Source organism: Leuresthes tenuis, unplaced genomic scaffold, assembly GCF_036924035.1.
Source record: "Leuresthes tenuis unplaced genomic scaffold, fLeuTen1.0.hap1 SCAF_23, whole genome shotgun sequence".
Classification (NCBI taxonomy): domain Eukaryota; kingdom Metazoa; phylum Chordata; class Actinopteri; order Atheriniformes; family Atherinopsidae; genus Leuresthes; species Leuresthes tenuis.
The window spans coordinates 14,758,573-14,776,222 of NW_027325377.1; the positions used below are offsets into that span (position 1 = coordinate 14,758,573).

A 17,650-nucleotide genomic window follows, 5' to 3' on the forward strand; every position below is an offset into this window, starting at 1 on the left:
CACGACTTTTAGGGAAGTAATTCAGTCATTAGGTTGTGTCCTGTAGAGGTTCAAATATCAGTTAAAGCGGAAGGTGCGACTTTGCCGACAGATAATAATTATCCGGTTAGTTTCAAGATGACGTGTCCTCCTAATTTGGAATGTAATTCAGTGAATGAACTGGAATTATGATTTAATAAAGTTAATTGGATAGTAAGTGGCTTGAAATGGGCTGCATCTTTGAAGAGACTTGAAATAACATTAGTTGTGATTTGGCACTTTTGAAATATAAGTGAATTGAGGTAAATTTCATTCTGAACACAAGCTCTTCAATAGAATTGTTCTACAAGTTGTTGAAAAGTTGTTTAAAAAAAAAAAAAGAAAAACTTATTGACATAAATCATGAGCCCCTTAACTGGCCTGTTCGTGTTGTCCTTTGGATATTTTTTTTTAAATAAATGTGATTGTAAATAAAGCCAAACTGAGCAGAGCACCAAAAAGGCTGTGTGAACCCAGGCTGTTGAGTAGCTAAAACTGACCCAAAACCAGAATGTTTTTATGAGCTTATCTTGGCCTTATTGTGGATGGAGTCCACTTATTAGCTGCTGCATCTGCAGCTAAGCTGGTCCATCTGACAACAACAACATGTGGATGATGACTACAAGTGTACACAATGATAGAGATGTTGATACAGTGTTGCAGAAAAGTCCCTCATCCCTCGTTTTCTTTTTTTTTCATATTTTGCTTGCAAGCAGCCAAACTTTCTTGTAATGGTTTATAGTGGTCTTAAGCAATAATTCTCCAGGGTTCCTGAAGGTCCGTCAAAGGTTTTTCTTCCTTTGGATGATGGCTGTTATTTCACTCATTTTCTGTGCAGTCCTTACCTGTCCAGTACTTGAGTTTAAAAAGAAAGCGTTTCTTTTTTTTCCCTATGTTTGTTAAGCCACTCAACTCCGAACGATGAATCATTTAAGAGGAAAGAAGAGGAAACCGGTTGAACAAGTGCTATGTCTATACATATACGACAGGAAACTAAGAACCAATTCTGAAATATGTCTTTTTGCGCCTTGTTGCAAGCAGCCTGTCACACACACACATCATTTGTTTCCACTTTTTTAGTTGCATCTACGAAAAATGCCAAATACAACAGGACGACAGACATAAAATAGTATTTTTGCACCAGCAAGGGCATTCCTAAAGAGCAATTAACTGAAAACCTGCCCTATCTGAGCATCGTGTGCAATGTGTAATCAAAGAATTTGAGGAAACTGGACGAATGGAGGACAAAGGTGATAGGCGTAATAAATATTTATATATATTTACAGCAGATGAGTATTATCTGAAAGTCATGCCCTGAAGAGATAGGAAAAAAGCCTGAATCCGGACCTGAGAGATGCACCTGGACCTTCAGTTGATCCATCTACTCTTCACCGAAGCCTCATCAGAAATTGTCTCCATGCAAGGAGTTCAAGAAGTCATTTTTGATGCAGGAAAACAGCGAGAAAAGGCTGAGGTATGCCAAATGACACAAGAACAATAGCTCTAAAGCACTCGTTTATTATTGGTTCAATGTACACTACATTTACCTGTGTCACATGTTTCTTATTCATGCTGGATTTTATTAATCCGCCACCTAGTGGAGCTAAGAAGTTCTGAATATTTTTGTTTTCAAACAGTATTTGAATAAAAACGACTCAAGCTCAATCGTCACATCTCTTTTGGTTCTGCACTGTGGGCCGTTTATTTCTTAATGTAATCTCTACCTGCTCATTCCAACTTTGCGCCTCCTCCTTTTCCGACGGGACTGAAACACTGCATCTTTCACCCTCCAGGAGGTGGGCGTATTTTGTTCTCCTCTGCATCGTCTCACACTCTCTCAGACGCAGATTCAGAGGCATGATGTCTCATTCATCTTTGTGAAGACTTTTAAAGAGGAGCTGCGAGATGCTGCTGTTGGCTCTACTGCTGCGCTTCAGCCTGCTCAGTGCACAGGGACAACTTGAGGAGCCACAGTTTGAGGATGATATGGACCTGTCAGACTTTGACTTAGACATTGTAAGACATTTTCCACATCACGCTGATGTCCATACAAGTGTTTAGATTTTGTCCGATAATGACCATGTTTGTATACAGGCGCCGCGCAGAGTCCCTCGGCAGGTGAAAACAATACTGGCCAAGGTAAGATAAGCATCTTTTTAGGCTACATTCTGTTCATCAAACTTGAGTTGTGTAGGCAGGGGATAAGTATCGAGGTCCTTTGATTAGATTGTAATGGACTCAATATTCTAGTATGGAATGGATGACCTAGTTAAAGTTATTTAGAAGTGGGTTGTGTCACTTCGAACTTGTGCGCTTTGGGCGTACGCGCAGGAGATCCGCCAAAAGCAATGATGTGCCAGAGTATCTGTAATGATCTGGATCTTAGCTCATCGCAATTCAGCTGCACTAGTAATTGTAACCGTGTGTGAGTACAGCTGCCATCAGGATGCGTTATTTGGTGTGATGGGCAAAAATAAAAATGAGGAATTTATTGTTATTTATTCAGCAGATGAGTTTTGAGTTTTCATGCCCGCAAAAACTATGCATATCGTGCCAAATGTTGCACTAGCAACTCCGCTCCAGATTGTATTCCTCAGCGGATAATTTTTGGAGTGTTGATGGTTTTCTCTTTCAGGAGACCAAACCTCTCATACAGGAGCTCTCCATCAAGACCACCATCATCTCCCGCTACGCCTTCACTGCGGTGCACTGCGCCATGCTCAACCGGCACTCCGCCGCCTCTGAGGGCGTCTTCCAGTTTCATATCCCCGCTGAAGCATACGTCTCCAACTTCACCATGTAAGAACCAAGCAGGTCCTTTGAACAGCAACTCGCAGATAGTGGGCCTAAAAGCATGGATGATCACACTTACGATAATGCTTGGATTTGACACCATAGCTAGAAAATTTGGAACTTAGACCAACTTTTCCTGATCTTGAAGATGAAGCAAATCTAAAAGTAAAATCCATTGAGCTCTAAAGAGCTCTCCATTGAAATGCTTATTGACATTTCTATGGGTGTAACCAATAACCATGGTTATCAGCGGGTTTTAGAAGGTTTTAGTGAGACATTTTAATTTTTTGGGCAATTTGTAGCCAGTGTCGAGTAATATTTAGAAGTAGACTCTCATTACAATGGCAAGCAGAGTTTTAGTGACAAGTAAACTCAAATATATAATAAAGTTTCTATGAGATTTAACTTTAAAACTACAAAAACTCCCTGTGGTTTTCAGCTCAAGAGCGAGACGCACAAGATTCAGTGGCTGAAATTATTTATGATGGTTCAGTTGCTATGGGGATGATAGCAAGGACAGAAGAAGAGATTAAAATTTTTATAACACCGTTAACACACACGCACATATTAGTTCACTCATGTGCAGGAAGGGTTCCCGTAAATAGGTAATGACAGGATTTTCTGTGTCCTTTGTCCGAGAAAATCTAGTTGAACTGTGACAATAGTGGTCCTGAATATGTGCTCGGCTCTAAACCCTGACCTCTGACCCCCCCTGAACCAGGATCATTGGAGGGCGTGTCTACCAGAGCAAGGTCAGGCCAAAGGAAAAGAGGGTCAAACAGAAGAACGGCAAACCGAAAAACAAAGAATCAAGTGACACAAGGTATGAAAATCCCAAGATTGAGTTTGTGTGTGACCGCGCCTGCAATCCGGCAATTACACAGTATTGCTTTCTGCAGTGTTTCTGCTTAGCAAACACAGGCTGATAAGTATCCCATCAGGAACCTCTTTGACCACAATAGCAGCCACAGAGAGGGACTGTATATTTTTGTGAGCGGACAGATTGTGCAGTCATGTATCTGCAGATGAGAATTGTCACATAAATCCATGACCCAAGACGTGACATGTGGAAGAAGTGACTTCATAGCCTGTCCAGCTGTCATGCAAAAAGTGGCATTTCATTAAAAGAGATTTAGTGATTCAGTAACTCCACTGTAAACAGACCGGAGGGCGAGGATCCAGATTGAAGTGAAACATGTGGGATACAGTGATGATATCACCACATGTAGCAGCTATGCAGTAGTTCCTCCCACCTCTACAATTTGTTGCAATGTCCCTGAGTTGTAATTTGAATTGAGCAACCCTCAGATTTCAGTATGTCTGGTCACACAAGCATTAAAGCTCCCAGTTAAGATAAAGTTCCAGATAAAGGTGAAATCTTTTAGAGAAAATGCTTAGAATGTGATTTAAAGTTAGCCTCATAACATGAACATGGTTACAAAATCCTTCTTTAACACCAGAACTTTCTCAATTTCTCAAGTTAAAGTTCACGACAGGACAATTAGAAAAAGACTGAACAAGGATGGCTTGTTTGGAAGAGTTGCAGAAGAAAGCCTCTTCTCTCTAAAAAGAGCATGACAGTGCGGCTTAAGTCCGTAAAGCTGCATTTGAACAAACCACAAGACTTCTGGAACAATGTCCTTTGTGCAGAACAGGCCAAAGTGGAGATGACCAAAGGTTATTGCTGTTCAAGATGGTTCTTGAACAGCAGTTCTTTGGAAGCAATGGAATCATGGTGTGTACTAACTTTTTTTCACACACTGTTTCCTCCATCTGGCTTATTTTCTGTTCACCAAATCATGACTGTGTAATATGTCTTGTGTTGTTACTCATCTTCATGTCGTGCTCACCTAATATTAAGACCTGCTGAGGGCCAAAGGTTTTTTTTTCTTTTTCATATTGTTTTACAGTTCTTTGACCTTGACATTCAGAGAATGTGTACTTTCTTCTTCACACGACTGTATGTCTGTGTCATAGCTCCACATGGGAAAGAGCTCTCAGACAAACTGTGTGTACGGGAACATTAGCAAACAATTAAAACTTTGTGAAAACATTGAAGCAGAAGTGAAATGGAGGAGGAATATCAATCATTAGCCGCTGTTGTCATCCTACAACTAAATCTATCTCTAAAAAATAGACAGGAAATTGCTTCAGACATGTCAAAGCCACTATTAACAGAAATCTGGGTTATTGAAAGAGCTTAGCTGGTTTTCTAATTACTAATTATTTAGCACATAACTGCAAGATTAAAGTTTGGAGTTCTTGGGGTGCCGTATAGCTCAACTGGTTGAAGTTCCTTGAGTTTTGCTGCATGTTTCTTTCCTGTCTACCCACTGTCAAATCAAGGCTACTGGTGCCCAAAACCTAAAAAAAAGGTTTGGAGCCATGTGTGTTTGGTGTTAACCTGGTCAGGAACTACCACATTGAGTGCAAAGTTCTGAGAGTGGAGCATGGAGGTAGGAGTGTGATGATGGGATTGCATGGATGAAAAAAAATGTATAGCTTTATAGAAGCAGCACAAATGGATACTGTATCCCTAATCACTAGCGGACTAAATTACTCCTACTCTTCAGACGCTCACCAGAGGTGGACTGATCCAGCATGATAGCTATCCCAAGGCACAGGAATTTCAGAAGAAGAAGAAAGTGAAAAATAAAAGCAACAAAGAACATCTGGAGAATTAAGAAAAAGCCTTAAGAATGACAATTGTCGCCCTGCATCACCAGCTTCTCTCACTGTCTCCTCTCCAGTCCAGAGCCTGAGGTGGAAGTGTTCAGAATGGCAGTTAACATACCTGGTAGGAACCGGGCCGTCTTCCTGCTGATGTATGAAGAGCTTCTGCAGCGCCGGCTGGGACGCTACGAACACGTCACCAGCCTGAGACCCCTGCAGCTGGTTAGCCGTCTCAGCCTTGACGTGACTATTGTTGACCATTCGGCCATCACAGACCTGGAGGTGCTGCCTCTCCGCAAAGGCAAGAGTTCTGCCAACACAGCAACTGGTCTTAAAGCATCCAAGATTCCAGGTTTGTAGATATTGAGCACAAACTTAAGCTTTTATATTCAAGTTTTGGTTTAGTACTTAATCAAATGAAAATGTCAAAATTTTATTTCTCTCATGCCTTTCATCCATCCCTTATGAGTTCATGGACAGTTTATTTATTTCATGGTTTTGACATGACACCCATCCTGTCTTCGTGCTTTAGCCAAGTCCGAGCTTCCCATCACCACTGTGATCAAAAACGAAAAGAACGTATGGAAGATCACCTTTAGCCCAAACATCGTCCAACAAGCCAAGATCACCACCAGTGGCATCCTGGGAGACTTTGTGATCCGCTATGATGTCCAGAGAGACATGGGGATTGGAGACATCCAGGTGAGAGCACATTTCATGTCATAATGACCCTACAGTTAGATAACTGGCAAACTCTGGGAAGACAGTTCCAAACAAAGAGAACAAATGTGTAAAAAAACAGTTGCAATATTTCTTGTGCATGCAGACACATTTCTCATCTAATCACACTCTGAACTACACCCTCCTCCACCCACCTGTTAGTCATTAATTTCTCTATCTTCCTGCCAGCAGCCTCGCTGTGCTGCCAAACTCTTCTGTCTGTCCTCAGCACAGACCTGCAAATGCAACCAATCTCACTGCCTGCTGCGTTACTGTCTCCCCAAGGTTTTAAATGGACATTTCGTCCACTACTTCGCCCCCAAAGACCTGCCTGCTGTGCCCAAGAATGTGGTGTTTGTGATCGACACCAGCGCCTCCATGTTGGGGACGAAGATCAGACAGGTAAAAGTAACACTTTACCTTTATCCCAACTCCTTTTGTTCAATTACATCAGATACACCAAAATGTTTTTAAATAGTGAATAACGGTAAATATTCTGTTCACATTGTTTACTGTTATAGTCATTATTACAGCATGATTACAGAGATGACGTTGATTTGGAAAAGTCCTATAAGGGTGCATTAAGTTGCTTATATGGTGACCTCAGATTTAGCGCTTGACCTCTAAAGAGTTGCTTTGTGTAACAATGATATCTACGTATCTGATTGCTGAGTTAAATTAAATATGTTTTTCTTACCTTAGACTGGTAGACTGGTCTTTTGACAGAGGAAGGCCATATTACTGTCACATAGAAGAAGAGTATTGTTTAGAAGGGGGCAAAGAAGAAGAAAATTAGGGAATTGGAAGTTGTGGATGCTGTTTTGTGAGAAATTTCAGGATACACTTTTGAGTGTTGTGTGAAAAGCAAAATTAAATCAAATGAAAGCAAAAACATGAAGAGGTGAAGCAAATTTTCAACAAGGCGAAGGTGGAAAACAAAGACAAACATTGTTGTGGTTTGCCCCGTATGGAAATTGCTGAAGAAGAGGAAAGATTTTAGGAGTCATGTTTAGGTTGCTTGTTTTCTTCTTGACTGTGACATTTGGCCAGCTGAGACATATGTCATTTGCTGACAGTGGGTGGACATCATTTGAGATGATTGTAATCTAAAACTTGACCACTAGATGTCAGTAATTGTTACACAGTTACTTCAGGATAATTGAACTTTACTTTTTTTTTTTAAATCATGGTCCTCTTTATTCTTCTTTAACGGACTAAATCATAAAAAGGGACAGAAAAGATTAGAATCAGTACAATATTGAGCAAAATGCTCCAACTGGTGACTGCAGACTTACGAAAACATAATCCAAGGGGCAAATGTTCACGGAAATATAAGTGAAAGTGTGTCCACATGCTACCTTTGAGGAACTGGGACCATGAAGCCATGGCTTGTTGTGCTACAAGTGGATATAAATGCTCCTTCTACATTACTGCTACATTTCGTACTGCAGACCAGCAAGTTTGCAGTGAACATTTTACTAGAACGAATGATATAGAAGAGGAAACCCACCAAAGCACTTTTCCTAATCAACCTACTGGTCCGAGAGCAGAGAGACGTTCTGCAGACAGAGTGGTGGTAATTTTACAAGGAAACATTCCTTAAAACCTGGTATCAGTCCACATTAAAGCATGGAAGTACAACAGCAAAAATGATCCCTCAGATTAGAAACAGACCCTTGGCCCTAGGAAAGATCACAATGAAGTTGAGGCTGAAGCTTTTAAATAATTTTGATAAAATTCAATGAATAATAAAGTTGTACAACAGTAACATAACAGTAGCAGCTTTAAAGAAGACAACATATAGAAACATGTTGGAAAATGCACTGAATACCAACAGTATTTTCACATTAACCTCGGAGCAGGAGCAATATAAAAAATTATTCTCAACTCTTTTTCCCAAGCAAATGTGAGGAAATTTGATGAACTTTCTGACAGTCCTGTTTCCTTTACAAATAATGTCCTCCCCTCTTTTCAAATTGTACTTTGATAGCTTCACTGGAAAAGCTGAAAAAACGTGACCACCCACCTCCTCCCTCCCTCTCCCACTGGAATATCAATATCGGACCCTTTTTTCCGTCTGCAATAGCACGATGATACTCTCAGCTAGACTCAGAGCTGTTCTCTGCAGCTGCCATCAGGAAAGAGTACAGAACCAGAGGAGCAGAGAAACTGGAAAGCAGATTTGCAGCAAGTAAGAAAATTGGAAATATACAGCACAAGGTCAAGCTGTGAGGGAGGAAGGTCGCCGTCTATGTGGTCATGGAACTTTCTAGACAACAGCACCCTCGACCCCTTGAGCTGCCCTCCCTCTCATCACCAGACCCCAGCAAGTCGCAGGAAAAGAACAAGTGTGTTCTGATGTGGCTTTACAATAGAGGGTTTCAGTGTTGTCCATTATGTGGTTCTGATCCCTGGTGTATACAGTAAATACAGACATCTAGAGATCCTTGCAGCACCTAGTTATATATCTCAAAACTTGGCCAGATGTATTCCTCACATCTGGAGCTGCTGAGATTGTGAAGGCGGAAAAGTGGAAGGAGGTAGCTTTTCCTATTCAAATGTGTATACACGCACAAAGCTTCACCGGTACCTCTCATTCTCAACTTAATCTGACAGTTGATACAACAGCAGCTTGAAAAAGTTTAGACTTGTTTTACTATTTCATGGAAATTATGAGCTCATCTTGAATTTGATGGCAGCAACATGTTTCAGAGAAGGACAGGATGAGGCTTAAAAAAGGCTGGAAAAGTACAGTAACCGGGACTAAAAGACACAGTTGGAGGGACATGTCGTAGCTAATTAGGTTAGTTAGCAGCAGGTTATAAAAGAGCACATTTGAGAGGCAGAGTCTCTCAGGAGTAAAGATGGACAGATGTTCAGCAATGAGCAAAAACAACTGTCTTCAAATTCTGAAGCAATATCAGAATATTATCCCTCAATGTAAAGTTGTGAAAACTTTGAATGTTCCATTATCTGCAGTACGTAATATCAGCAAAAGATTCAGAGAATCTGGGGACATAACTGTGCACAAGGACAACGCTGAAGATCTGTGATCTTCAGGCCCTCAGGCAGCACTGATTTAAAAACAGATTGTATGATTATATCCTGGAAATCACTGCATGGACTCGGGAACACTTCCAGAAGTCTGTGAACACAGTTCACCTTGGCATCCGCAGGTTAAAGCTCTGTCATGCAGAGAAAAAAAAAACGTGAACATGATTCAGAAACACTGCCGTCTTCTCTGGACCAAAGCTGATTTAAAATATAGGTAAAGTGGAAAAATATTCTGTGGTCAGAGAAATTAACATTTATATTTCTTTTTGGAAATCATGGATGCTGCGTCCTTCAAAAAACAAAAACAAAAAAGAACCAGAACTGTTGAGCAGCTAGAATCGTATATCAAGGTAAGAGTGGGACAACATTCCTCTCCTAAATCGCCAATAACTGGTCTCCTCAGTTACCAGATGTTTACAGACTGTTGTTAAAAGCAGATGGGATGCTATACAGTGGTAAACATGGCCCCGTCATAAGTATTTTAGATGTGTTGCTGCCATGAAATTCAAGATGAGCTAAAATTTCACATAAAATGTGTCAAATGTCTCACTCTCAACGTTTTTCTACTCCGAATTAAATATTAGTTTATAAGTTCATTGCGGCCTGTCTCTATTTGCATTTTACACAGCATCCTGACTTTTTTGGAATTGGGGTTCTCCAACAGATTTTTATGAGCAGTGCAGTTTGAATAGAATGTTCATGGAGGAAAGAGCTATTTTCCTTTTATTCCTTTTATCTGTGACTCTCCCCTTAGACGAAAGACGCTCTGTTCACCATCGTGAGGGATCTGCGACCCGGCGACCATTTCAACTTCATCAGCTTCTCCAATAAGATCAAAGTTTGGCAGCCGAATCGTCTCGTGCCGGTGACCCCACTGACTATAAGAGATGCCAAGAAATTTATTTACCTGCTGATGCCGACTGGAGGTGAGAGATTTAATCTATTTTTTATCTTAATGCCGCAAGATTTAGAGTTTCTGGTTTAAAAAATGTCTCATAAATCATACAGCTTACTGGATGTTTGAGTGGAAAACCAGTTGTTTAATGAGCTTTCCCTCAGGGCAATAAAAACTTCTAAAGTGAGACTTGGTTCATGTATTTCCGTATCCTTGACACTTTTGTCCTTCACTGCAGGCACAAACATCGATGACGCCATCCAGACTGGCTCTTCTCTGCTTCGTGATTACCTCTCAGGCCCTGACAGCAGCCCTAACAGTGTCTCTCTCATTATTTTCCTGACGGACGGACGGCCCACCGTCGGAGAGATCCAGTCCACTTCCATCCTTGGGAACACTCGCTCAGCTGTGCAGGAGAAGTTCTGCATCTTCACAATTGGGATTGGTAATGACGTGGACTACCGGCTGCTGGAGCGTATGGCTCTGGATAACTGCGGGATGATGAGGCGCATCCACGAGGACGCTGACGCCAGCGCTATGCTTAAAGGGTATATCTTTGTTTCAGTTCTGTGTTTTTCAGTCTGGTCATGTGTTGATGAAATATTTCTTAAGTCACAGGCTGTGTTGTACTTCGTACTGCTTTAGCTTTCAAGCTTTTGTTTGTTATGAGCAGGGATTTCTTATTTCATATTTTCCTGTTGTAAATATAACAGTCATCTTGCACTGGTAAAAAAAAAATAATAACAACAAAATGGGGTTTGAAACCTATATTTAGATGATCTTCACTCAAAATTTTGGTTGCTGCATTTAGAGAAATAAAGGCAGCTTCTTTTTCATCCTTTAGTCGCCTGAAAAGAGTCTAAGACTGGCTTGACTTTACTTTAATCTGGAACTGGTGTAAAAGTGGTTTCAAACCGGTTTGACAGTAAAGGGGAAACATTTAAAGTGGCCTCCGGTAAGTCTGACAAAGTTTCTTAACAGTTTTATAAAACTGACATGAAAGGGATCTAATAAAAGTTTGAATATGTAATTCAGAAGAATAAACTGGCTTGAAAGTCATGATAACTTAATAAGAAACTGGAATAAAACTGGTGGTAGACTGTCTGAAAAGCAGTCTGACACTGGACCGAAACTGGTTTAAAAACATGGTCTACATAACGTCCAAAATGATCTTGCAGCTGGCAGCTGGACTCCAGCAAAATATGTGAAACTGTGATTGCAGTTCACATTGCAAGGCTCAAAGCTATCGCGCTTATAGCCAAGGCACAATAGTTCCGAGAAAAAAAAAAAAGAATATGACGCTGGCAACAATAAGGAGGTTTTAAGTTTGACAAGAGTCAATAATGGCGGCTCTTATCACCGATCACAGGGTCAGTTAGCAACGCATTAATCTGATTAAAAGAAGTTCATGTGTGGTAGTTACACAAGCTTTATCCAATCACCTGTTAAGTATTTTTCAAACCCTGTATATTTATGCCTTTAAAAAAAGGATAATTTATATGAGACTAAAACTTTTAACAAGCAAGAACTGCCAAATACCTTTCCCATGCCGACATGTATAATCTGCCTTTTATGAGTTTATTAGTTGCCCTTAATTTCTCCCTCGTCTCCCTCTGACACGTCTGTCCATCTTTCATCAACCTGAGAGGGACCGTAGACCGCAAATGTGACGGTGCTGAAAACAGACCTCTTTAATCAACTTAAACACGAGGACAGCCTCCCTTTTTTCTCTCTTAGGCCTCTTTTTTTCAGTCCTTTACACACAGGCCTCCTCTTTCGTTCTTCCGCACTCTGACACACAAGGTGTTTGTTCAGTTGCACAGGAATGTGTGTGTGTGTGTGTGTGTGTGTTGCGAAACCTGCGTCTGAGTATGCGTGTGGGGTTAACAGTTAGACTGTGATAATAGCCCTTGTCCCGCTTGAACAAACATGCTGGTTAAGAGGTGAGAAGGTTTACGACGCTGTGACAATACGGACAGGACACACACACACACACACCACACCATTTTTATTACAACTACGAGAAGCGGGGCAATATATTGTAGATTATAATGCAGGCGGAGAAATTGTACTGCTTTTGAGTTGCTAAAAAATGTATAGTCCAATCATTTGGGATGGGATTTTGAAACTACAAAATTAATTCCTGATAACAGTTTGTTATGCACACTCAATTCTTGCTGGATGAATGGTAAAATAAATAGAAAATAAGAATATAAAAGGTATGTTCCAACTCTTCTCAGCCTCCAAAAGTCATCAAACACTGAGGTGTCCATTCTGGTTGTGGACACCAGACTATCTCTTTACCCACACAAAGATACGAAAGGGTTCTGAGGAATTTGTCCTACCAATGAACAAATCTAGCTCTATTCCAACCCTCACCTTTGGTTGAGCTGTGGGCTGTGAACAAATGAATGAGATTGTGACTACAAACAACTGAAATGTGTTTCCCCTGAAGGGCTGCTAGGCTCACCCTTTGGGAAAGGGTTAGAAGTTCAGTCATCCAGGAGCAGCTCACAGTAGAGTTGTTGCTTCTCCACACCTAAAGAACCAGACGGGTTAGTTTGAACCTAGATACCTTCAAGGGAAGGTGCTGTGAACATGTCCCACAGGCAGGAGGCCACAGGGGCCCAGCACCTGCTAGTTTGAGAAAAACTGGTGTCCCTCACCCCAAGACGAGAGGGAGGTCTGGGGATAAATCTCTGATAGGTGGCAGAAGATGGATGAATAAATAGATGGCAAAATTAGCAAAATGCTACAGTTGGACCCTAGCTTCGTCAGAGGAACAAATCTGTTAGTTGTTTGAGCAGTGTTCTACTTTCCAGGGGAAAACGGGTCAGTTTAAGATCAGTCTGGGAATCCATTGCCAGTAAACTGATGATAATGCCTCTGTGAGGAACTGCCAATATTGATGTACGTATGGTGTAGCAAGAGGACAATCACATAACGACAAATGTGATTTGTATCCGTTGCTCACTGATGTGCATACGACCAAAGCCCGGTTAAACATGACGGGTCAATACTACTTTGACTGCAATACCATAAAACTTCATATCCATAATAAAATGTTTTTCTTATATGGAGATTACTATAGGAGTTTCTGATAAACAATGGTTGTGGTTCAACATGCAATCGTACATTTTTTTATTACTTAATGCTGGGCCCATTACAGCGAAAGTGAACAACTTTTGTCTCTCAGTTAGCTTCTTCAGAGTTCTAATTTTTGACTGAATGCTCATTCTGAAGACACTTTCAGTAGATTTGACCAATTATCATGATTTGTAATCCTTTTGCGATCATTCATATGCAATCTGAGATGCCTTTGTGTTCCGTTGTAGATTCTATGACGAGATAGGAACTCCTCTGCTGTCTGACATAAGGGTCAACTACACAGAGGACTCGGTCAGTTACGTCACTCAGAATCTATTCTCCAACTACTTCAACGGCTCTGAGATCGTCATCGCTGGCAAGCTCACAAACCAAAGTACAGAGTCCCTCCGTGTCCAGGTTACTGCCAGCAACAATGACAGGAGCATCATCCTCGAGAGTGATGTGCCACTGCGGCACCGGCAGATTGAGACAGAGAAGCATGTGAAGGCCGCTACTGCTGCAATGACAGCTGGAGCTAAGACTCCAGGATCAGGGGCAGTACAGGGATTGGGGATCGCTCTGGGATCCATTGCGGAAGACTTTGTGGAACGTGTCTGGGGCTTCCTAAGCGTTAAGGAAGAGCTACGGTCACGGCTGCGCAGCCAAACCAGCAAGGAGAGAGACGATCACACCCAACAGGCCAGTAACCTGTCTTTGACATATAACTTCCTTACTCCACTCACCAACATGGTGGTGGAGAAGCCCGAAGTCCTGGCTGATGGCACCTTGGCGCCGGCACCCACCATTACACCAGCAGCTGCTGAGGCTGCCTCACCTGCTAATGATCTGCCAGGTGACACAGACGATGAAAAGACTGAGAAACTAGACAGGAAGCTTGGTAGTCAAACTTCATCTCAGAGCAACAAAATAGGTAAGACTGTGCCCTGAAGGCCTGGTTGCACAGGATGTGTAAATAATCAACGGGCTGCATTCATATATATTTAGTTTTTCTTGTTTTTTTTCCTTTTTTCTCTCAGTGCTTTACAGTAAATTCTGCAGGGGCCCATTCACACACTCATTTAAACTATACATTGAGCACTTTTTCCCATCAGACATACACACACTCACACGCAGATGATCCTCACAATATTGGAGACAACAAGAGGTTAAATATTTTCATAAAGGACAATGTGTATTCAGTATATTGTAAGCATATCTCTGGAGATAAATATTATCTTCCTTGCAGGTAAAGTTGGAAGAAGACCAGTCAAGAAATCCATCACCATCTCCAAAACATCAGGTGACTCCACACAGTCTTTCCTGTATATAAACAGTTGGGACATTTTTTCATCCCCGTTTCATCTGATAGTCTCCAAGTCCTATTCGCTGCTAACTTGCATGTTGCAGTTATGAGACCCCGTGGTAAGACTTGAAAGAGCAGAGGAGGAGGATGTACAGAAGACTCTCTCTCTGAGTGGGCGACCTGTAATTTAGATATTCGTCAGGCTGTCTGCGGGGATCACACGGACAGCGAGGCTCGGGGACTCCTCTGAACAAGAACAGGGTCTAATTGAAATACCAATGCAGGCACTGAGTGGCACTTAGAGCGTGCGAGTACGAGAGCAAATGCTGATGGGACAGAGTCGGGAGCAGTGTGAAGAAGTGGATGTGTGTGCATGTGTTATTGTAAAGAGAGGGAAGCCATCAGAAGCCGCTAGTGGAGGCTAATGACCCTGTCATTAGGGTTACTCTCTAATCTCTCAGTCTTTGCAGGTTCTCATAGGTCTAAGGGAATTTAGAATGTCTCAAAGACAAAAAAAATCAACCAAGCTAATACAGCTTAATTTTATCCAATAAAATGACTATAAATGTACACTTGTTATGTTTGCAGTGTCTTTGTCTTTGTAAAATAACTGTTTTTGTCTCTGTCTCCCTTGTAGCTGACGGTGACCCCCACTTTGTGGTGGAGTTCCCCCTCAGTAAACTAACCGTGTGCTTTAACATCAACGGTGAGCCGGGGCACGTCCTTCGCCTGGTCTCTGACCACAAACACTCTGGTAAGGCTCATGATGCTGCTCGAAGGCACCACAGCTCTTAACAAACCCCGTTTAACAGGCACCAGCCCAAAGAAATTATTCTCTGTTTTTTCACTGTCCAACCTCATCGTATTTGGAAAATACAATAATTGTACGCCAGCGACACACAAAAATAGGTTGGGATAGAGGCAGGGATAGATAGGTTTAACTACTATGTTACATCGTCCTTCGTTTTAATTCCACGTTCGATTACGTTGGCTTTCAAGAGAAATCTGTTGTTCATACTTGTTGGATACAAGATTTCAGTTTGTTGTAGGCAAATTTAAGTTTTTGTTTGGTTTTAGAAATGTTTCTGGACATTTGGTTTGAATTTTAGATCAAAGATTTTAATCATTTCTTCATTTGTGCCAAGAGTAAAACGTTGCAACCCATGGATGTGTATGATCTTGTGTTTGTTGTTTGGTTAACAAAAAAGAAAGCAATGATTTGGCTTAAAAATTACAGCCTTTCACAACCTGGTTCAGTACCAACAAACTTGCTGTGGCAAGTTAATAATTGATACAAATCTCCTTTAGTTTCAGAGACACTGAGACTTGTAAGTTGCTGGGGCCTTTCTGTGTAGAGTATGTGTGGGTTCTCTCCGGATACTCCGGCTTCCTCCCACCACCCAAAAACATGCATATTAGGTTAATTGGTGTCTCTAAACTGTCCCTAGGAGTGAGTGTGAGACAAAAGGGTTCTGCATGGTTGTGTGTCTTTGTGTGGCCGTGAAATGGACTGGCGACCTATCCAGGGTTTATCCAATGGCAGCTGGAATAGGCTTCAGCCCCACCCTCGCAACCCTAAATTGGATTAAGCGGGTATAGAAAATGGATTGATGAGACTTGTGCAGATGTAAGTTGCCAGTGTTTTTTTCTACCATCAGAGTTGCCTTACAACAAAACATTTGTTATGTATCTTCAGGTGTGACAGTTAACGGTAAGCTGATCGGTGCACCAGCTCCACCAGGCAGCCACAAGCAGCAGCGCACATACTTCAGCACCATCACTATTGTGGCAGATCACCCCAAACGCGCCTACATTGAAGTGACTCCTAAGAAAGTCATCCTGGATGGACGGGACCGCATGATCCTGCCCTGCCACTCCACCGTGACCGTGGACAGTGGCATGCTGTCTGTGGCTATTGTGGGAAACTTGAATGTGACGGTGACGGTCGGAGGGAACATCAGCTTTGTCATCTTGCTGCATCAGTACAAGAACCCAGCTCCCTACCAGAGAGACCATTTGGGGTTCTACATCGGCAATAGCAAGGGGCTGTCGCACAACTGCCACGGCTTGCTAGGTGGGTGTTAAAGAAGTGCTGATCTACCATCCATGATCTCCTGGGAAAATCTAAAAAGTCTTCAAGCTTTGCTGTCCACCATCAGAGGCAGCAGGTTAAGGTTAATTTGCTCAAGCAAATTCCTGCTTTTGATTCATCATCAACTATGGTTACATGCTAGTTGGTGCTAAACAAAAGATCATGTGATGGTCAATATCCTAATGGCTTAGGCCAGGCATTTTCAAAGTCTGAGACAGTAAGCCCCCCCCAGATAAAGTCACCACACTTACTTTTTCCAGACTGATATGTAAAAAAAATGGCAAAATTCCCCAAGAGGCAATGCATTCTTCTACATCACGAACATTTGCTGTACTTTTAGGTCAGTTCCTGTACGAGGAAGTGGGATTGGCAGAGCGTCCTACACAGGGAGACACGACGCCCTCCCCGGTCCTGAAGGTGAAGAACCGCTCGGTGCCGGTGGTTCACAAAAGCAGGAGGATCTACAGCGGGACGCAGAGCGTGGACTGCTGGTTCGCCAGAAACAATGCCGCCAAGCTGATAGACGGACAGTATGAGGACTATTTGATGTCGCACATGTTCGACACAGGAGACTGGCCACAAGGCACAAACAGTGTGAGGCAGCTGTGAACTCCAGTTATTTGACTTTAGTTATCACATCCCAATAGACTGAAACAGCTGAAAAACGCAAAATTTTCACATTTCGAGTTCCTTTCCAACAGTTTGTTTTTGAATATATTTTTCTACTATTTCTAATTCAAATCTTTATGACGTGCTCTTATATTTACACATTTACTAATGTAAATAAAACATTTAAAAACACATTTCTAGGCTGATTTATGAGACATAAAAACGTAAATTTTGCATATTTTTCCCCTCAAATAACATGGATCACACCTGGTTACCACAGAGAGCATCCCTAGTAACTAAGGCCTCGTCCCTGTGTCAATGACTGGATGAACGCCTAACTCATAACTGCACACCAAATGCACAGCTCCATATTCTCCCCTGTCATCAGGTGGAGGTCACAAGGCTG

At 41.8% G+C, this 17,650-nt stretch overlaps 1 protein-coding gene across 1 annotated transcript; it reads left to right on the forward strand.

Moving 5' to 3' along the window:
- Positions 1 to 1,800: 1,800 nt before the first annotated feature.
- On the forward strand, positions 1,801 to 17,384 carry itih5 (inter-alpha-trypsin inhibitor heavy chain 5). The gene is made up of 14 exons (XM_072377740.1): positions 1,801 to 2,034; positions 2,113 to 2,157; positions 2,654 to 2,817; positions 3,533 to 3,634; positions 5,562 to 5,836; positions 6,017 to 6,186; positions 6,490 to 6,606; positions 10,013 to 10,184; positions 10,392 to 10,701; positions 13,489 to 14,171; positions 14,487 to 14,540; positions 15,181 to 15,297; positions 16,240 to 16,617; positions 16,976 to 17,384. The coding sequence occupies exons 1-14, from the start codon at positions 1,924 to 1,926 to the stop codon at positions 17,242 to 17,244; spliced, it is 2,967 nt and encodes a 988-aa protein (XP_072233841.1). The 5' UTR covers positions 1,801 to 1,923; the 3' UTR covers positions 17,245 to 17,384.
- Positions 17,385 to 17,650: the final 266 nt, after the last annotated feature.